This window comes from Marmota monax, unplaced genomic scaffold (genome assembly GCF_021218885.2).
Source record: "Marmota monax isolate L192 unplaced genomic scaffold, Marmota_monax_Labrador192_F-V1.1 WCK01_AAM20220418_F8-fsc00025, whole genome shotgun sequence".
In the NCBI taxonomy this organism is placed as follows: domain Eukaryota; kingdom Metazoa; phylum Chordata; class Mammalia; order Rodentia; family Sciuridae; genus Marmota; species Marmota monax.
The window spans coordinates 3,723,497-3,745,825 of NW_026691950.1; the positions used below are offsets into that span (position 1 = coordinate 3,723,497).

General features: G+C 33.4%; 1 protein-coding gene across 3 annotated transcripts in view; it reads left to right on the forward strand.

Annotated features, from left to right (window-relative positions):
• The window catches only part of Slc30a9 (solute carrier family 30 member 9), an 85,009-nt gene extending 62,968 nt beyond the window's left edge, over positions 1–22,041 (forward strand). For all 3 annotated transcript variants that reach the window (XM_046455732.2, XM_058582674.1, XM_058582661.1), the window contains 7 exons: positions 349–388; positions 1,401–1,472; positions 1,921–2,028; positions 4,352–4,517; positions 9,155–9,284; positions 12,045–12,158; positions 20,591–22,041. In XM_046455732.2, the coding sequence (XP_046311688.1) occupies positions 349–388; positions 1,401–1,472; positions 1,921–2,028; positions 4,352–4,517; positions 9,155–9,284; positions 12,045–12,158; positions 20,591–20,635 (675 nt within the window). In that variant the 3' untranslated portion in view covers positions 20,636–22,041. The remainder of the gene's footprint in view (positions 1–348; positions 389–1,400; positions 1,473–1,920; positions 2,029–4,351; positions 4,518–9,154; positions 9,285–12,044; positions 12,159–20,590) is intronic.
• Positions 22,042–22,329: the final 288 nt, after the last annotated feature.

Below are 22,329 nucleotides of genomic sequence, written 5' to 3' on the forward strand. Positions count from 1 at the left end.
ATGTCCTGGACTGCAAGGAAGTACTGCTACCAAAAGAAATAATTGATTATTTTTTATAACTAATTGCCTTTCTGAAAAAGGAGTTTTTTCATACTGGACATTCAGACAAAATCCAGAAGTTATTTGAATACGGGTGTGGATCTTAACTGTGTCTAGGGTCCACAACCCTAGATTTCCAGTGTTTGTGTTTGTTTGTCATTGCCCTTGTTTGAATTGCTTCCTGTCAAAGATCCTTACCATCTAGCTTGGATTTGAATTTTTCTGTTTTAGATATGACAAACTTTATACATGAAAAATTGTGATTCTTGAGTGAAATACTGAATGTATGTTTTAATATTTATTTTCTAGGCATATTGTATTTTAGCAGGATCATTGATATCTGAAGGAGGTATGTGCCATCACAAAGTCTCACTGTACAGTGATATATATTGAGCATTCCATTGCTATAGTTTAAGTTCTGTTGATTAAAGAAAACTGTGGAATAGGAATCTAAGGTTTGTCTATTTTTAGGTAAAGAAGTCTTTATATAATGTACTGTGGTTGTTTCTGTAATGGATGTATCAAGAGGAAAGTGTGTTTTGTTCTTTAGTACTGCATAATGCACAAAACATTGGAATACAATATAAAAATATAATCATACTAGAGTTTTAAACACTCAGCTTTTAAAATTTCAGAAATACACACCTATAATTGTATTATGACATAGAACTGCTAATACGGAATGAAACTTTTTAATTCACTGTTATACCCCTGAAGCATTGTCATTTTGTATGTGTGGCATTCCCTTTGTCTGGTTTTTAAATTATATAATTTTTAATTGACAGATCATATTTGTATGTACTTATGGGGCCCCTCATCTTTGATGGACTATAAAATGGTGATGATATCACCTGCTTCAAAAGACTGGGAGGATCAAAACTGACTGTGTTGTGTTGCCAGGTGTGGTGGTGCACACCTGTAATCGTAGTGGCTCAGGAGGCTGAGGCATGAGGATCATGAGTTCAAAGCCAGCCTCAGCAATGCAAGACCCTAAGCAATTCAGTGAGACCTTGTCTCTAAATAAAATACAAAATAGGGCTGGGAATGTGGCTCGGGGAATGGGTGCCAATCAGTTCAATCCCCAGTAACAACAAAAAAGTGACTCTGCTTAGGTGGTACCTGCCAAATAATGGCTATTCAATAAATTAAGTCTGTTGTTATACTCATTTAATGATTATGGTTTAGAAATATGAGATTCATTTTATTATAATGATTAATTGAAGTCTTGATAATGAGTTCATATAGAACTTTTCCTTGTTGCCAACCCTGCCATTAAAGTGCTGTGCTTATTATTAATTTATCTTTTGAGAGTTTGGACGTGTGAAACCTCTTCCTTGCTAATATGAGTGCTTTTCTTTCAGCAACACTTCTTGTTGCAGTAAATGAACTTCGTAGGAGTGCTCAGGCCAAAGGAATGTCATTTTATAAATATGGTATGTGTTTTAGAAGCCAGATATCAGTGTCTCCTTGTTTATTTTCTTAAAATGATCTAAAGCTATTGCTTTGTGCCACTTAGATGGATATAAAATATATCTCAGTGTTTTCCCTATGTGACTCTTACTGAATAAATCAGCCATTTGGAAAAATGTGCACTTGGAGCATGTGGGTACTTTCTGTTTGGATTTGACTTAAGTGAACTATTGCATTTCTATATATGCTTACATAACCTGAAAAAGTAATTTGACTTTATATGGCATTTATTGTTGACATTTAAGCCTAAAAATTATGTTTATATTAAACAGAATTTTTAAAATTATGGTCTGTCATACCTTTTTATCTTACTTTATAGTTTGATTTTAAATAGATGCTTACTAAAATGTCCTCTGATAGTAACAAGTTAGATTTTTTACAAATTTTCTTATCTCTTTCTTCATGATTAAGTAATGGAAAGTCGTGATCCTAGTACAAATGTTATATTATTGGAGGATACTGCAGCAGTCTTGGGAGTGACAATAGCAGCCACTTGCATGGGTCTTACTTCTATAACAGGTAAATATTTCTTAAATTACAGATATATTTATTTGTACTACGTACTTCTCAAATATACGGGATTTTTTCCTTATATCATTGAATAATTTTAAACTAATTGTTAAATATTAATTCCATGCTAACCAATTATTTATGTAAGATATTTGGGCAGTAAAAGTGTTCAGGTTTCTCTGAGTTGCAAGTTTCTCTAATTTAAAAATAAGGAATCCTTAGGATTGGGATTGTGGCTCAGCGGTAGAGCACTCGCCTAGCACGGGCGGGACCCGGGTTCGATCCTCAGCACCACCTACAAATAAAAGCATAGTGTTGTGTCCATCTACATCTAAAAATAAATAAATAAATAAATAAAAATAAGGAATCCAGTGCAGTGGCATACTCCTATAATCCCAGTGACTTGGGAGGCCGAGGCAAAAGGATCACAAATTCAAAGCCAGCCTCAGCAACTTAGGTCCTGAGCAACTTTGTGACACCCTATCTCAAAATAGGGATGTGGCTCAGTGCTTAAATATCCCTGGGTTCCATTCCCAGTAGCAAAAAAATAAATTAATAAGGAAAGGTATTAGTAGAAGATTTCTATAATACTCTAAACCCTTGTGGCTATAACTTTACCTATAAAAGTATAAATAACATTTGTCCTAGTAACTTTATAAGTTTATTAAGATAGTATGAGAGAGAACTAAAAAAAAAAAAGCCAGTAATTCTAATAAATAGATATTGTGGCTCTTGTTCACTTGTCTTTTCCTGTTCTTAAGTCCAATAGTAAGTGTTGTTGCCTTTATATTTCCTTAATTCTAAGTTGGTTCCATCTTCATTTTGATAGCTAGTTAGGTCTTTTCAAGGGCCAGTACAATACAGATAAGTCAGAAAAACTATTTTATTTTCTAAAATGAAAGAACCATTTGGTATGAAAGGCTTAATATGTGGAGTTGGAATTCTCTTGGAATGGAGCTTTTTCCATTCTTTCCCCTTTGTTCTTGCAAATAATTTTAGGTGATTGGCTTCCAGTTCTGCAATGTTTCTTGAAGAGGTCTGAAATACAAATTGTTCTTTCTCATTTTGAATGTACCTTTTGAGACTAAAGGAGCATTTTCTTATGTTCACTGTGATCTGAAGTATTTCTAAAAGTGTTGATTTTATATCCCTTTGTTTTTCTGGTCAACCTATAGTTTGGGGTCTTTTTTTTTGAACATAAGTTATTAGTGAAAAATTATTTAAGTTTGGATTTGTAAAGAGCATATTTGATCTTGAGTTCTACAACCCTCAATAGATTATACACTTAGTAGAGATAAGTGAGTGTATTTTTTAAATATTATATTTTGGCTACATGTTAATAAAACTAGTATATAAATTCAGATTTCTAGTGAAATAAATATATTTTATCAAGCATTAAAAGTTAAATATTATTTTGATGACATTTTTTCTCTGGAATAAAAAAGACTTATAATTATAAAAGCCATGTAGGTAAAATTTTTATAAAAATTTAAACTGTAGCTTGGCATTGTGGTGCATGTAATCCCAGCAGCTCAGGAGACTGAGGCAGGAGGATGGCAAGTTCAAGGCCATCCTCAGCAACTTAGTGAAACCCTGTCTTAAAAAATAAAAAAGAGCTGGGGATATGGCTCAGTGGTAGAGCACTATTGAGTTCAATCTCCAATACTGCCAACAAAACAAAACATTGGAGGGCTTGGGGAGACACAAAATGTTCAACCTCACCTTTAGAATTTTTTTTTCAGAAGGTCTGGGATGACAGCTGAGAATTTTTATTTCTATCAAATTCTCAAGTGTTACTGATAACCCCTGTTACAGGAACCAAACTTTGAGAACCACTACTTTGTGGTACTAGCTAATTATTATCCTTGGTTGAATAAGATCACCCATATCATATTCTGTAGTTCTTTATTTTTTCACAGGATTTTGATTGGAAGGAGGCACAAAAAGATTTTATTTCTTTCAGATTTTGATTCCACAACAGTTTTTTTAGAGTACTACCTATATATCTAAAAGAAATTGACTCTTAATTATATTATTATGTATATGGTATGTCTTCTGAAAATACTCTTAACCTTGACCTATATAATGACCAGACACAAGAAACAGGTCCTAAATAATTAAGCTCATAACACTCTTAGGTAATATAAAGCAGGTTGTACTGTTTCCAATTTTGTAGTTTAGTCAAACTATTAGGAGTCATTAAATGAGGTGACTAAAGGAATTGGGAATTAATTTTATATCCCTTTATTTATTAATTGTGATCGTTTGCTCTCTAAAGTCATTGAAATAATAGAAAATGTTAATTCACTGATTTCTTACATGCTTTATTTAGGCAATCCATTGTATGACAGCCTAGGTTCGTTGGGTGTGGGCACCTTATTAGGCGTGGTCTCAGCATTCCTCATCTACACCAACACAGAAGCACTCTTGGGACGATCCATACAACCAGAGCAAGTTCAGCGGCTTACTGAACTCCTGGAGAATGACCCATCAGTAAGGTTAGCCTTATTCTAGTAATGTTGTCAGGACTTGTAAAAACATTGAAAGACTGGAATGTTTGGCTCCAAAGGAAGTTTTGGATTCCTAACCTTTGAAATTTTCTAATCTATTACTTTTCAGAGTTATTGTCTTGGAAGGAAGCAAGAACACTTAGTTTCCTTTTAAATTTTGTATTGTCTTTATTAAAATAAGTCATAGGTGATAAAACGAGAATAGAAGTTTTGCAAAGTAGAAAGTTTTGGATCCTTAATGTGGAACCACTTAAAATCAAACCTTTATATTTATATTTACCTTATATTTGTATTGTAATGATAAGTTGAATATATTAAATGTGAAATAGTATTTATTCATGGGGAAATAATTACCAAAGTAAATGTAATTTATATTGGTTTTGAAAATGAACTTTTAATGTATTTAAATTTTTTCCTTATATTCTTTTTATATTTTTATTTATTTAGTTATTTTTTATTGTTATTTCTTTTATAGTGGTAGATACTGAACCCAAGGCCTCACACATTACTAGTCAAGTGGTCTACTAGTGATCTTTCCCCCATTCCCTATCTTTTAAATTGTGTAAAACTAACCAAAGAACTGAAGATTTAGGAGATAACCAGAAGAGTTGTACTGTTTCCAATTTTGTAGTTTAGTCAAACTATTAGGAGTCATTAAATGAGGTGACTAAAGGAATTGGGAATTAATTTTGTATCCCTTTGTTTATTAATTGCGATCGTTTGCTCTCTAAAGTCATTGAAATAATAGAAAATGTTAATTCACTGATTTCTTACATGCTTTATTTAGGCAATCCATTGTATGACAGCCAGGTTCGTTGGGTCTGGGCACCTTATTAGGCATGGTCTAATAAGGATTTTAATCTTTATTAGAAGAAATATTAGAATTCTCATGGTGTTTTTTAGTGAAATTTAGCAGCAGTGTGGTTTCATAATGAAGTGGAAAACCAAAACTTTAAAATCTTAATTTGGGGGGCTTGAGGTATAGCTCAGTAGTATAGCATTTGCCTAACATTCTTGAGCCCTCATTTCCATTTCCAGTACCACCAGATTTAATTTGTTATCCCCCTGCCCAGTGTCTTAAGATGGTAGGTTAAATTTTTAATTTGATGTTACTTCTTTTTTTAATATAGACATTTCTAGATATAAATTTTCCTTTAAACACTGCTTCTCTGTATCCAGAAATTTTGATAAGTTGCATTGTTTTGATTCATCTCAAAGTAATTTCTTATTTCCCTTTTTTAAAATTGAATTTTTTCTTACTGTATGTTTTTTTTTGTTTGTTTGTTTGTTTGTTTTGTTTGTTTTAGGTACTAGGGACTGAACTCAGGGGCACTTAACTACTGAGCCATATCCTGAGCCCTATTTTGTATTTTTCTAAATTCAGAGACAGGGTCTCACTGAGTTGCTTAGCGCTTCACCATTACTGAAGCTGGCTTTGAACTCACAATCCTCCTGCCTCAGCCAAGCTGCTGGGATTCCAAGCATGCACCATTGTGCCTGGCTGTATTTTTATTGTTAATTGACACATAAGAATTATATATGTTTATGGAACACAGTATGATATTTCCTTCTGTGTCTACTACACCTATTAGCTATTTTGAAGTATACAATTAATTGTTGGCAATTACAGATACTCTACTGTGTTATAACATTTGAAATTATTTTGTATCAAACTACACCCCTGTACCAATTGGTCATCCTCTCTCCAACCCTCCCTAATTCTCAGCATTTAGTAATCACTACTGTGTTTCTATAAGATCGACCTTTTTAGTTTCCTTATACAAGTGAGAACATGTGGGTTTTTCTGAGTGTGCTTATTTTACTTATATTCTACTATGTATACATACCACATTTTCTTTGTATAACTATTGATTGATGCCTAAGTTGATTCCATATCTTGACTGTTGTGAACAGTGCTACTATTAGCATGGCAGGTGCTGTAATCTTCAACATACTGCTTTTCCTTTTTGTTTTTATTTTGTTTGGGGGTGCTATTTAGGAATGTATTTTTAATTTCTAGGTATGTGTGAGTTTCCCAAATTATCTATTACTGATTTCTAATTTCGTTCAGTTGTCATCAGAGAATATACTTCATAGTATTTCTGTCCTTTTAAGTTTACTGAGGCTTATTTTATGACCTATATATATTCTATCTTGGATCATATTCTATGTGCACTTGAAAAATGAATATATAGATGTTTGTTAGGTTTATTTGGTTTATAGTGTTCAAGACTGTAGTTTTCCTGTTGGTCTTCCTGATTTGTTCTATCCATTAGAAGTAGGGCCTTGAAGTGTCTAGCTATTATTGTTGAATTGTTTGTTTTTTCCTTCATTTCTTTTTTTGTTTCATTTACTTTGGTGCCCTATTGTTTGACATGTATGCATTTATATTTTTCATATATTATTTACAATTAATGTCTAAAAGACTATAAACTGAAAGATTGGCCAATCTGAAAATTTCTGCAAGAATGAAAATCTGTGGATTAAATTATTTGAGAAAATAAAAGTAATCCAGAAAATTCATGTAATTTTTAAAACAGTATAGTAGTTACTTTGCTGTGTGACAAATTAGCTCAAAACTTAATGGTCTAAATAACCTTTATTATCTGTTTCTATGAGTCAGGAATTCAGGCCCTGCTTTTTTGGGTTCTCTACTTCAGACTTTTTCAGACTATAATCAAAGTGTCATGTCCTAGAGAAGGAGCTACTTCTAAGCATATTTAACTTACAATTGTTGGCAAGATTGAGTTCTTTGCTACATGGACCTCCCCAACATGGCAGCTTACTTAAGCACTGCATGCAGACTGATAAGGCAGTAGGAATTGAATATGAACAAGAAAAAAAGTCACAGATTAGTTAATTGTTGGAAATGACATCTCATCACTTTGCCATATTCTCTTTGTTCGAAGCAAACCACTAGGTATAACCCATATTCAAGGAGAGGGGGATCACACAGGATACAGGAGGTGGGGTTCTGTCATTGGGGAGCATCTCAGAAATACCTGCCCAACTTTCCCATCTGGAATTATATATAAGAACATGAGAAATGTGTTGGGTGCTTTGATGCATGCTTGTAATACCAATGACTCAGGAAGCTGAGACAGGTGAGTCACAAGTTCAAGACTAGCAATTTTAGCAAGACTCTGTCTCAGAAATTTAAGAGGAGAGGATGGGGATGTAGAGTTACCCCCTGGGTTCAATTCCTAGCACTAAGAGAAAAAAAAAAAAGGACAACAACAACAACATGGGGGTGGGGGCGGAATCAGAATATATTTACTAGCTACTACTTAAGTTTTAATTAAATAACGAAATGTATTAATACTTTGTGAGGACTGAAGTAGATGTGCCTTTGAAATAAATGAATAAATTACATATTACTTCCTACCAGTCTGGACAAGTTTTATTTTTAACCTGAGATTATATAACTTTATAAATTATTTATCCTTGTTTTACCCTAGATAGTTGATAAATACAGCTTCTTTATTTATTTGGATAAAAAATTTTGGACACAATAACTTGCTCAAGATCATTCAGAAATTAGTGTGAAGTGCAAAGTGCTTATAGTCTCACTTAAGCTTCTTCTCTAGTACATCTCTGTGTTCTCAAGATTCACAGTGTTTTGTTATTTCTTATATATCCGGTGAAGAAAAGATATTATGGGATCACAATTGAAAGAAGAAAATTTCTCAACTGTTTTCTAGGAAAGATTTAATTCTTAAGGGTTAGGGCAGGAGGAATGAAAAGTAGTTATACGTGAGCATCCACTTTACTTTCTGAGAGGCAGATGGTGTAATATAAGGACTCCAGGCTTGGATATCTAAAGAGCTAAAGTGTTAGGGAGTCCTATTCTATTAGTTACTAGTTGACTTACCTTGAGCAAGTCACTTATGCCCCTCTGGAACTGTTTTGTCGTCTATAAAATGAAGATATCACCTTACCTATTTTATAAAAGTCATTTATTAAATGCCTACCTTATGTTTAGTACTATATTAAGCATTTTATATATGTGTTAGCTCATTAGTCCCCTCATCAATCCTATGTGGCAGTTATCAGGAGCCCATTCTAAGAATTTTTCTCAGAGTTGTACAAAGACTATTAAAGAAGTTTGTGAATATAAAAGTTATTGGTAGGGCTGGAGTGTACCTCAGTAGTAGAACACTTGCCTAGTATATGCAACATCCTGGTTTAGATCCCCTGCATCCCACATACAGGCAGAAAAGTAATTAGTGTGCTTTCTATGACACCATTATCAGCAACACATTTTTTGTAAATGGTATTAAGGAAATGACTAAATGAATATATGGGACAAAAGGTTTATGAGATAACAGCAACATTTTAGAAAAACAATTTAGAGTTAGTGTTCTTAATACATGAGCTTTACAACTTACATGTATGGAATAATAAAATAATATTTGTTATATTTGTACCATTGTATGCACAAAAAAACTAAACATCTAGTGAAATTTAGTAAGTGATAGTAAATGATACTTAGTGGTGAATTCTCTGAAGCTATCTTAGTCCTTATTCATTATGGTTAGGAAAAAATCAAGAATTCTAGACTTTTTGCCATTAGAGTATATATGTGTATATGTATATAAATTTGTATGCATTGTTATTGATTGCAGGGCAATTCATGATGTTAAAGCCACAGATCTGGGATTAGGTAAAGTAAGATTTAAGGCAGAAGTAGATTTTGATGGACGAGTTGTTACAAGATCATATTTGGAAAAACAAGATTTTGACCAAATGCTACAAGTAAGTTTATGTGTCTGTAATTTTCTTATATATCCTATGCTTAGAAAACTTAAATTCTAAGTAAATAAAACTTTTTCTGTTATTGATCTTAAACTCACTTCAGCTGTCAACATCTTAGATTCCAAAATTTGACAGAGAGCCTTTTATTTACTATAGAGTAGGTTGGAGGAGACAATAGAAGAGCAGACTTTTGAAGTTATTCATGCTTGCTATATGCCAGGCATTTTAGCTGTTTTATCTCATTTACTCTTAACCCTGAGAGGTAAAGAAATAACATTTTCATTTTAAAGTATAGATAAATTAAGACAGATTAACTAACTTGCCTGAAGTTTCAGAGTCTTGTTTATGAATTTAGATCTCTCAAACTCCAGAATGTGTGCTTTATTCTTTATATTAAGCAGTCTCCTCCCACTTTTATTTGAATTTTGCTTTCCATGCTTCAGTTACCCATAGTCAATCACGATTCAAAAATATTAAATGGAAAATAACAGAAATAAACCGTTCATAAACATTAAATTGCTTTTCTGAGAAGTGATGAAATCTTGTGCTCTCCTCCTCGGACATGAATCGTCTCTGTATCCAGCATATCCTTGCTATCCATGCTGCCCACCCCCACTTTGGCAGTTGAGAAGGAAGGAGGGGGCCACATTCACATAATTTTTATTACAGTATGTTGTTACAGTTGTTCTATTTCATTGTTAATTTTTGTTGTTACTCTTTTACTGTGCCTAATTTATAAATTGAACTTTATCTTAGGGGTGTGTGTGTGTGTGTGTGTGTGTGTATAATTATATAGTTTTATGTATCTCCTGGGATCTTGAATTTATCACTGTAAAAAGGGGACTGCTGTAGTTTAAAAGATAATTTACAGAATATAATGAACAGTGTAGATTATCACCACGTGCCTTTGTCAGTTGTTAATATTTTGCTATATGGGTTGAGTGTCCCATCTCAAATATTTCAGATTTCAGAAATGTTTCATATTTTAGAGTTGTTTTTTGTTTGTTTTTAAGATCATTTGCATAGACTTGGATCAAACATCCCTAATGTGAAAATCTGAATTGCCTTTTTGTCATCACTTAAAATGTCAAAGCATTTTGGATTTTTGGACTGGGGGGCTCAACCTGTACTGTTAGCTTAAGATCTTAAAAACAGAATAAAGCATTACAAAAACAGCTCAAACCGGTTTCTCTTCCTAAATCTCATTCTCCTTCCGTCATTCCTAGAATTAATTATTATGATGAATTTGGTACCTACCATTTCCATTCATATTTTTATATTTGTCAGCATGTTTTAGTATAGTATAAAGCAACATTTTGGATGTTTAAAATGATTTCATATTGTATGTGTATCTCTAAAATTTGCTTAACAGCATGTTGTTATATAATATGCTATATGAATATGCTGCAATTTATGTGTCCTATCTGCAGTCAATAGGCATTATATTCTTTTCAGTGTTAAATTATTTTTAAAAATTCCATGATGGCATTCTCATACATGCTTTGTACTTTATATATGCTTAAATTTCTTTAGGCTAGTATATAGATAGCTAGGTTTAAAATAGGTGAGGGCCACTGAGCATACATTCTTGTCTTCAACTTCCAAAGGTATTGCCAAATTTTTCTCCAAAGTATGTCGATTCGATTCCCACCATCAGCATACCAACATTTCTGTTGCTTCACATTCTTACTAGATTATATTGACAGAATTATCTTTCTTCAGTTTGTTTGTACATTCTAGGAGTTTGTACATTCTAGGAGGGAGGCTATCAGGGTTTGAACTCAGGGCCACTTGACCACTGAGCCACATCCCAGCCCTATTTTTTGTATTTTTTTTCTTTTTTTATTAGTTGCTTAAGACAATACAATGATCTTGACCTATCGTACATTTGATTCAAATAGGGTATGAATTCTCATTTTTCCACGTGTACAAATTGCAGGATCACATTGTTTACACATCCATGTTTATACGTACAGCAATCCTAGTGTCAGTTGTATTCTGCTGCCTTCCCTATCCCCCCTCCCCTTCCCTCCCATCACTATTCTCTACCCATTCTACTGTGACACTTATCTCTCTCTCTCTCTTTTTTTTTTCTTCCCTTCCCCCTCACACCATCGTATATGTATTTTGTGAACCCATGAGGGTCTCCTTCAGTCTTCCGTGCAATTCCCCTTCTCCCTCCCTTTCCCTCCCACCTATTTTTTGTATTTTAGAGACATGGTTTCACTGAGTTGCTTGGCACTTCACTTTTGCTAAGTCTGTCTTTAACTCACCATCCTCGTGCCTCAGCCTCCTGAGCTGCTAGGATTACAGGAGTGTGCCACTGCGCCCAGCTATTATAGTACTCTTTTCCTTTGTGCTTTTTATCTTGTATGATGAAGCCTTCATTATCCCATTTTCACAAAAATACTCTCTTCTTCTAAAAAGTTTATGGACTTCCATCCTTAGGTCTTTAGTCTAATTGGAGTTGTTTATTTAAAGAACTGAGGTAGAAATTGTCTTAACCCTGATTTGTGAATACTCTTTTATATTTTATAGCTCTTTAGTATTTTATAGAGCTACCTCTGTGTAGCATTGTACTCAATCTTCTTGAACTGAGTTTCTTGGGAAATAGGTGATCCATTGCCTGTATCCTAAAGTTTTTTAAACTTTTTATTTAACTTATCAGTGTTTGTCATAAATTTCTAAAAGGAATTATCAGTGTACCACTGTGATTTTTTTAAATTTTATTTTGTTTTTCTGCTTTTATTTTCTTTACAGGAAATTCAAGAAGTGAAAACTCCTGAAGAGCTAGAGACCTTTATGCTTAAACATGGAGAAAATATTATTGATACATTAGGAGCTGAAGTAGATAGACTTGAGAAGGAACTGAAAGTAAGATATATACATTCATTATAAAAATATCGTATTGAGGGGGCTGGGGATGTGGCTCAAGTGGTAGCATGCTCGCCTAGCATGCGTGAAGCACTGGGTTTGATTCTCAGAAACAAAATAAAGATATTGTGTTCACCTATAACTAAAAAATAAATATAAAAAAAGTATTGTATTGAGGGCTGAAGGTTGTGGTTCAGAGGTAGAGTGCTCGCCTAGCATGCATGAGACACTGGGTTTGACCCTCAGCACCACATAAAGTAAAATAAAGACATTGTGTCTACCTATAACTAAAAAATAAATATTAAAAAATATTATATTGATAATGGCAACTGTTTTTTGAGTATTCACTCTGGGCTAGATATATCACATGCACACTCTTAAACTCCCAGAAACCCCATAATGGTTAGCTATTTATAGGCAAAATGATTAGGTTAGACAAATTGGATAACTGACCTGAGGAAGTAGGGGAATTACGATTTGAACCTGTTATTCAGTTCCAAATACTGTATTTCTAACGACTGTTCTGTTTGCTTAGTTTCTAAAATAGCAAAATTGTTTGTTTCTTTTTCTTTCTTTCTTTTTTTTTTTTTGGTGCTGGGGATCAAACCCAGGGCCTTGTACATGCAAGGCAAGCACTCTACCAACTGAGCTATATCCCTAGCCCGGTTTTTTGTTTCTTTTTAAATAAGCATTTTGAAAGTTCCTAAAGAAAGATAAAAGGGAAACTTTTGAATGTGATCAAAAGTTAAAACAAATAAAATATGACCTTAAAAATACACATTTAGGCGGGACTAGGGATATAACTCAATTGATAGGGTGCTTGCCTCACATGCCCAAGACCCTGGGTTCAATCCCCAGCACCACCAAAAAACAAAACAAAACAAAAATTTACACATATAGGGGTTGAGGTTGTGGCTCAGTGGTAGAGCATGTGTGCCTAGCATGTGTGAGGCACTGGGTTCGAGCCTCAGCACTTCATAAAAAATAAAATAAAGGTATTGTTTCCATCTACAATTAAAAAAATTTTTTTAAATATGCAGACACCTTGATTTTAGTCCACCTGATTTTTTTGATGTTTATTTGTATTAATTTGGAGATTTTAGTTGTGTTGCTGAACTATCTGATCAGGTTGCCTTAAAAAATGTCTCTGTTCTTAAATTGCCATTTATTGACATTTGAATTCTGTTTGTTCACAGTGCATAAACACTTGTAAATGACCTTTAATATATAATATAGTTGGTGAAGGCAGTGCATTCTTCAGTTGATGTTGACTATTCTTTAGTTTTGTTAAAAATTTGAAGGGAAAAAAAACTACTCTGCTTTACTATCTTTGTGAATTTAGATAAATGATTACATTAATAGTAAAGAAGACTTTGTTAATATTGTTGGCATTATAGTTCAAAAACTTACCTGATATAATTTTTGGAGTTTTTAAATGAGCATTTCTCAAATATTTTGGTCTTAGGACTCTTTTTATTCTTTTTTTTTTTTCTAATTTTTATTGTTGGTTGTTCAAAACATTACGTAGTTCTTGTCTTTTTATTCTTAAAAATTATTGAGAATCCAATATCTTTTATTTGTTTGAGTTATAGTTACTGATATTTTCAAATCACACATAAAACTGAGAAATTTAATAATATTTATCCATTCCTTTCTACATAAGCATATGTTACTATATATAATATTTTAATGAAAAATAATTTTTCCAAAATGGGAAGAAAAATAGTTAAAGGAGTGATATTATTTTACATTTTTTAAAAAACTCCCTTATACCTACCAGTATAAGATCGAGTTCCGTATCTGCCTCTGCATTTAATGTGTAGTGATTTGATTATTTTGGTTGAAGAACATGAAGAAAAGGGAGGAATATTCTTACAGTCTCTTAACACAATTCGAATATTATCTTTTGATGCTATATCCAAATCTGGCAGCCAGTAAGGAATCTGAAACCTTATCAGTGAACTTCTCACAAGTTACTTGTGCAGTTAGGGGACACTTTCTATAAAGACTGCCCTTGCTTCCAAATTCCAATTGTGAGTTTTGAGAGTGCCAGGACTACCCAAAGGTCTGATAATTCACTTAAAGGACTCCCAGAACTCATTGAATGGTGTAATTCTCATAGTTATGGGGTTCGTTGTGGTGGTGATGGTGGTAGTAGTTGTACTAGGGATAGAATCCATGGCCTGTCGTATGCTTGGCAAACACTGTATCCCTGATTTATATCCACATCCCCATTGTTAGGGTTTAATGTAGGGAAAGAATACATATAAAATTAGGCAAGGGAAGAAGGACATAGGATAGAGATCCAGGAAAGTTCCAAAAGTTGGAGCTTCAGTTGTCCCTTTCCTGTTGAGTCATGGACATTACTTTCCTGGCAATGGAATGTGATGGTAGCATGGGGTGTTGCCAACTAGGGAAGCTCATCTGAGACTTGATGTCTATAGGTTTCATTGGGGACCATGGTTGACTGCTTGAGTAAACCCTTTGACTCCTACTCTACCAGAAGTAGTAGATAACTGTGGGACCAAAACTCCTCGTCATAAGTCTCATAGTTAGACTACAAAGTGGCCAACACTCTCCAGATAAACAAAGACACTCTTAGGACATTTCATGGGTTTAGAAACCACCTCCCAATGATTGAAAGGGAAAAAAAAAAAAACAGTTCTTTTTTTTAGGTAAGATTAATTCTCTAGTATGCATTGCTATGCTATGCTAATATCTATCAGTTTGTCTTTGTATTCTGAATATATCTTTTACCTGTGCATGATTCTATAACATAAATTGGTATACTGACTTATGCAGATCCTTTGAATGGTGTTCACGTTATTTTTTAAAAATCAGTTTATTCAGCTCACAACTGAATAAATCACAGGAGTACTTTCTTGTGATATTGTACCTCAGTATGATATAGGGCTTTATACTTCTCAATTTTTTTTTTTTTGCTCATTTTGGGCTTAAATCTGTTAATAAATAAGCAGCCTCATATACAAATGAAGTGTATGAGTACCTTTTGAGGTGTTAGGAATGTCTTCTCTGCACTTTCCCCACTCACAATTTCATGTGCACAAAAATATACATGTGTACATACACAGGCAGTCTTTCTGAGATGCTAATGAATAAAATCCCAGGAGTAGTAGACTGCTTTTTTGTTGTTCTAATTAGTTATACATGATAACAGAATGCATTTTGATTCATTGTACACAAATGGAGCACAGCTTTTCATTTTTCTGGTTGTATGTGATGTAAGAGTCATACCACATGTGCAGTCATACATGTACTTAGGGTAATGATGTTCACCTCATTCCACCATCGTTCCTGTCCTTTCCCTCCCTCCCCTTTGCCCAATCAAAGTTCCTCCATTCTCCCCACACTGCTTTCCCCCCACATTATAGATCAGCATTCACTTATCAGAGAGAACATTCAGCCTTTGTTTTTTGGGATTGGCTTACATCACTTAGCATGATATTCTCCCAGTTCCATCCTGCAAATGCCATAATTTTATTCTCTTTAAATGCTCAGTAATATTCCATTGTGATTATGTGCCACAGTTTCTTAATCCATTCATTTAAATCAATGGATGTGTAACTAATGTGATTCTGCAATCTGTATACGGGGTAAAAATGGGAGTTCATAACCCACTTGAATCAAAGTGTGAAATATGATATATCAAGAACTATGTAATGTTTTGAACAACCAACAATAAAAATTAAAAAAAAAAAAAGGTTGGTTCCACAGTTTACCTATTGTGAATTGAGCTGCTATGAACATTGATGTGGCTGTGTCACTATAGTATGCTGATTTTAAGTCCTTTGGGTATAGACTGAGAAGTGGGATAGCTGGTTCAAATGGGAGTTCCATTCCTAGTCTTCTAAGAAATCTCCATACTGCTTTCTATAGTGATTGCACCAATTTGCAGTGCCACCAGCAATGTATGAGTGTACCTTTTTCTCCACATCCTCGCCAACACTTATTGTTGCTTGTATTCTTGATAATTGTTACTCTGACTGGAGTGAGATGAAATCTTAGAGTAATTTTGATTTGCATTTCTGTAATAACTAGAGAAGTTGAACATTTTTTCATATATTTGTTGATTGGTTGTATATCTTCTGAGAAGTGTCTGTTCAGTTCTTTAGCCCATTTATTGATTGAGTTATTTATTTTTTTGGTGTTAAGGTTTTTGAGTTCTTTATATATCCTGGAGATCAGTACTGTATCTGATGTGCATGTAGTAAATATGTTCTCCCATTCTGTGGTCACTCTCTTCACATTATTTATTGTTTCCTTTGATGAAATATACTTCTCCATTTTATCACAGTATTTTTTAAAATTTTTTTAATGTGCTGAGGACTGAACCCAGTGCCTCACGCACATGTGAGGCAAGCACTCTACCACTGAGTCACAACCCCAGCCCTGTATCACAGTATTTTAAAAAGTGGACTGTCTAGTGAGGTTTAATAAAATTGACACATTTTACTAGTTTATGAGGGGTATTTTAAAGTGAAAGTGGGTTTTTTTCCCCTTGAGTATGTAGCAGTAAAGGAACACATTAACAACTAATACAGTTCCATTTGCCTTGAACTGTGCAAAGGTGCCAGTGGTTTTACCCACCATTGTTTTTATGCCATCATAGGAAATAGCAGCATCTTAGTTATGTATTATTTACTATGAAAAGTTTTAAAAATTTATTTAGTATTAAGTGTACACAAAATCTTTTATTTATATGTGGTGCTGAGGAACGAACCCAGTACCTCATGGATGCCAGGCAAATGCTCTACCACTGAGCCATAACCCCAGCCCCAAGTTCTAGAATTTTAAGCCAAAAATATCACCTATTCTAAAACTCATTGAAATTACTCAAGAGATGGCTAATGGCTATGCAGAATTATAGTATTAAAAAGAAGTATTCCTAAAGTTCAAACATTGAGCTTCAGTTGTCCCCTTTCCATGGAGTCAAAAGTAACTATTAATTAGTAATTTGTTAATTATTCAATAACATTAAGTAATTCAACAGTAATTACAAACTAAAATTAGAAGAACACCATGAGGGGGCTGGGAATGTGGCTCAAGCGGTAGCGCGCTCGCCTGGCATGCGTGCAGCCCGGGTTCGATCCTCAGCACCACATACAAACAAAGATGTTGTGTCTGCTGAAAACTAAAAAATAAATATTAAAAAATCTCTCTCTCTCTCTCTCTTTAAAAAAAAGAAGAACACCATGAGATATTTAAAAATGAGGGACTATCCAATATATAAAATTTTAGTTTTTGAAAGAAAATCAGTTTATTTTCACGACTACAAAGAATTCTATTCATGTACTCCTTTTTTTGGCTTAAAATTCTAGAACTTGGAGCTGGGGTTATGGCTCAGTGGTAGAGCATTTGCCTGGCATCCATGAGGTACTGGGTTCGTTCCTCAGCACCACATATAAATAAAAGATTTTGTGTACACTTAATACTAAAAAAATTTTTTAAATTCTAGAACTTGCCTAATTTTATATAAAGATATTAAAAATAATAAAATCTAATTATAAATTCTGATACTATAAAGTGGAAGTTACAAAATTTTTATAAAATTGTAAAAAGTATCAATTTGTAAAATATTATTTTGAAGTTTTTTGAACCATCTGTTTTAATTTTTTTCCTTTTGTTCTACCTTTGTGTTTTAGTGTGTGGGTTGACCTGTCTTCCCATCCCTTCATGAAGTTTTTTATATTTGAAATGATTTTTTTTCCTGCAAGGGAGATGAAACAATTCCATTGGAATTAATTCAGTGGGAGACTGCCATAACATTTGTAAATTCCTTTAAGTAATGTTTCAGTTAAATGCTCTGCTCTTTATCTGTGCTCTTCTAGTTGCATTCTCCTAACGGCATTTTCTTGACTTCAGCCTACAGCATTGCAAATAAAATCACACGATTTGGTTTTTATCTCTGTATGAGTTGTTGAAATAAAATCTGTCTGTGATCAGTAAAATGGTCCAGTTCACATTGAGCAGTATGTGAGACATAGTAGTTCCAAAAGTATTTATTGAATAAAAGAAAATTTTAAGTGGGGCACTAATTATTGATTCGTTAGTTCTGTGTAACAAATACCAGTTCTACTATGCCCGTGATGTCTTGTTATAAAGTAAACATTGAATTTTCAGGATATTAATACTTTTTCTTTTATGTATTCATTCAGCAAATGTGTGTGCATACATTTTGCATTGTGCACATATTTTTTTTTTACAAATGTTGTTAGTTTTCTATCTGAAACCTATTTTAAAAATTAGAGAAAATTAACCTTGGGGTTCTTTTCCTTGAGATAAGATTTTTTATCACAGTGATTTTAAATAGAATAATACCATATTTCTCAAGAACAGCTAAATATTTGATGTCATACTGGGATAGGTAAGGGTTTCTTTTTTTTTAAGAGAAAAAAATAAAAAATTTTTATTCTATTTAAGAAGTTCTGGAGACGGAATAGTGTTAGGTTAAAAAAAAAAAAAAATTGAGAACAAAACTGTTCTCTGTGTTTGGGTAGCCCTGACCACTCTCACCCTAGGATCCAAGAAGAAATTACCCCCTGGCACACTTGAACAAAACTTAGTTACAAGAAAAATTCTTGTGTACAGTTTTGTTTTTTTTTTTTTTTAGTGTTTTATTAGTTGTTAGTGGACCTTTATTTATTTTTATGTGGTGCTGAGAACCGAACCCAGTGCCTTACACATGCTAGGCAAGTGCTCTACCACTGAGCCACAACTCCAGCCCTCTTGTGTACAATTAATAAAATGCTGTGGCAGAGCTAAACTCTAGTGTTTACACCAGATTTCAGTTTTTATAACTTAATTCCTTTAGGATAAGTAATACACGTGGCCCCAGGATATTAGTTTTTAAACTAGAAGTTATTAATCCTGACTGATCATTGGGATCACTTAGAGCAGGTTTTTTTTTTCCCGTTAATTTAGTTTTACAGTTTTTATCAAATAATGCCCAAAGTTCATAGTCAAACAGAACTGAGAAGCTTGTAACAAAGATAAGAATCACCTGCCTCATTCTGCTTATTCCTTAATTCTACTCTCTGAGATGGCTGTTTTTAATATTTGTAGTGTTTCTTTTTGTTTATATGCCATATTTCTATGTAAATCTTATACTGCTTCTCCTGATTTAACATTATTTATTTCCTCTTTGCTGGGTATAGCTTTTATATACTCCTTTTATATACTCCTGTACATCTTCTAGTCTAATTGGGGGACATTATCCCCCAAATAGATATGTCCTTCCTTTATATACCCTTAGTAAAAAGAAGCCCAAAACCTTTACTTTACTCTGTAGTAGCAGAGTATTAACTTGCCTGCTTACTTATCCAGATCCCTTACTAAACATAAATCTATTGAAGACAAATACTGTTTTTTGTTATAGAATTGAAATTCCTTAATCTAGCATATGGTAAAATTTAACAATCTGGTTGCTGCCTGTCTTTTTAGTCCTTCTTGTAGTCTCTGTGCCAACTCCACCATAGTGCCACAATCTACTTTCTGGGCTCTCTTCCTTTGCTCATACAATTTTTTTTTCCTACCCAAACACTCTTACTCATCTCTCTAGAAGACTTACCACATTCGTGTCTAACTTAGATTATTATGTCTTCAGTTAAATCTTTCTGGATTGCATGAGCAAAAATAACTGCACTCTCATTTTTATTCCTAGTGTTTAGTATACTGTAATAGGAGACTGTATTAAGGCTTGAAATCTATCCCCATTATATCATTTACTAAGAATTTGACCTTACATTAGTTAATTTCTTCAAACTTCAGTTTTTCTAGGCATAAGATGGAAATAATAATAATGTTATGATAAGGATTTTAGAATACACACATCTGTACATAAAACCTGTAGCACAGTACTGAAATGAATAAGTGCTCACTAAACATTAAATGTTATTCTGTAATACTTTATATCATAGGTGAGAATTGCTTCACTTATCTTCATGGCTGACCTAAGTCCTTTAGGGTCAATATCAGTCTTATTTAATGATCATAGCTTCACTTTCTAGCATAGTACCTGCCCCAAGACTAAACGGATTGGTATTGACATCCATCAAATGAGTGGTTATGAATTCATTGTTTCTTATTACAATTGTTTTGCAGTGATTTTCGTTTTTATCACAAAAGACAGCATATTTCTAATGCTTTGGCAATGCTTGGCACATACAAGATCCTTAATGCATTTTGCATTTCTTAAGACATGAACAGACTCAGGGTGGTAGAACCATTTACTGTACTGTTTGTAGTGTGTCTGTTCACCTCTTTGCCTTTTTCCTTATGCAAATATTTCTCTGGTTAGTATGCTATAGTAAAATAGTTTGATCAAATGTTTCCAGTAGCTCTAGTGATCAAAAGAAATTTTTTTAAAATAGAGGTTTTATTTTACTGAATAATGTGATAATTTTTCTTTCCAGAAACGAAATCCTGAAGTTCGGCATGTAGATTTGGAGATACTTTAACCTTGATGGGGTCTTGGAAATGAGCTTGTCAAGCCATTCTACAAAGCACGTTTTCCTGCTTCTTCCCATACTAAAGGAGTCAGCGCCATTCAGAAGCCATTTCCTTTTTCAAGACAGAGGAAATATTTTATGTAAAGAGCAATTGAACAGGCCACAGAACTAAAACTTCTTTCTTCTAATCATGTTTTTTGTGCTTCAGTAGGGGACACTTTGGTTATTTCAGTTGTTCATAATTTCATTTTAGCCTGTCAGTGTGTATTATACCTTGCAATCATGTTTCCTTTCTTCACATTGGTAAAAAATAAGTGGCATCCATAGGATTATAACTTTTAATTTTGTTCCTACTGAAGATTTTACTCCATCAAAATCTGCCAATCTTGACTATTCTGGCTAAATTTGGTTCAGGGTTTATAAACAGTCACTCTCTTTCAAAGTCTGTCTTTCCTAATACAATGTAGAAATTATTTCTTTCTACGCACCTTGTTATTTTGACCTGAGCATTGAGAAGAGTCCTTCTTTCCTAACCTAAACTCTTTATCCAGATATTCATTCCAGAAGTGGTTTAGTTATTACTGAATTAAGTGAAGACATTTCAGTACTCTTTTATATCATAGAAGTTGCCATTTTGTAAAAATTTCTCATTTCTCTTTTTTTCCCTTATTTGGTTTAATTTTTCTAAAGTTAAGAGATATAAAGTAATCCTAAACATTTCCATGGGTTAGTGTAATGGTTGTTTCTTTTCTTTTCTCTCTTTTTTTCTTTCTTTTTTTTTGGGGGGGGGGGTGGGATAAACCGGCTTCAGTACTGTAATGTTTATTTTCTGGGAGATAATGCATTTATAAGCATTTTAATATTCTGCAAAATGAACTAGAAATATTTATAATTTTATAGACAGGACAGCATTTCATTTTTAATTTATTTAAATGGAGGCACTACTTATGTAAATTTGAACTGTGGGATATTTCTTGCTTTGAGAGAGAAGTAAATCTCTTACACTGAAACTTATGTCATGATTTTGTATCATATGGTAGTCGTCAGTGTATCTGTGAGTTTCTTGCAGTTACAAGTGGGCATTCAGCATAATATATTGGGCTATAACATATTATTGTAAGTAAATAGTTTTCTAATGACCATAAAGTATCAAGGTGAAGAAAACATGTAATTCAAGTAATTAAAAATTTTAGTGAAAAACTACAGCTGTCTCCATCAAAACAAGTCATATGCACTTTAAAATGTCCAGGTAACAGTGAGCATTGTTCATGCCAGAATGGTGGCTACTGGTCTTTGCTGAGTGAGACCTGCAGACCTAACTACCTGTGTGAGGTCAGGGTCTTAAAGCTAATATGGAAGTTTATAAATTATAGCAAATTGTAATCCTGGAAACAAAAAATAAATCTTTGACTAAAGGGTTTGTTTTGGTAATTTTTAATCTAGTACTGTCATTTACTGGAAGATTGTAAGAATTGACATTGTACTTCTTTTGGTAATGCTCTACATTTTAATAAGGTAACAATTCAGTTTTATTTTAATATATAAAATCATTGAGCTGGGGATGTAGCTCAGTAGTCAAGTGCTTGCCTAGCATGCATAAGGCCCTTGGTTCAGTTCCCAGCACTAGAAAAAAATAAATAAACACACACACATATATTTCCATATATCCAACATTTATCATTTGATTATCTGTTCTTATACTT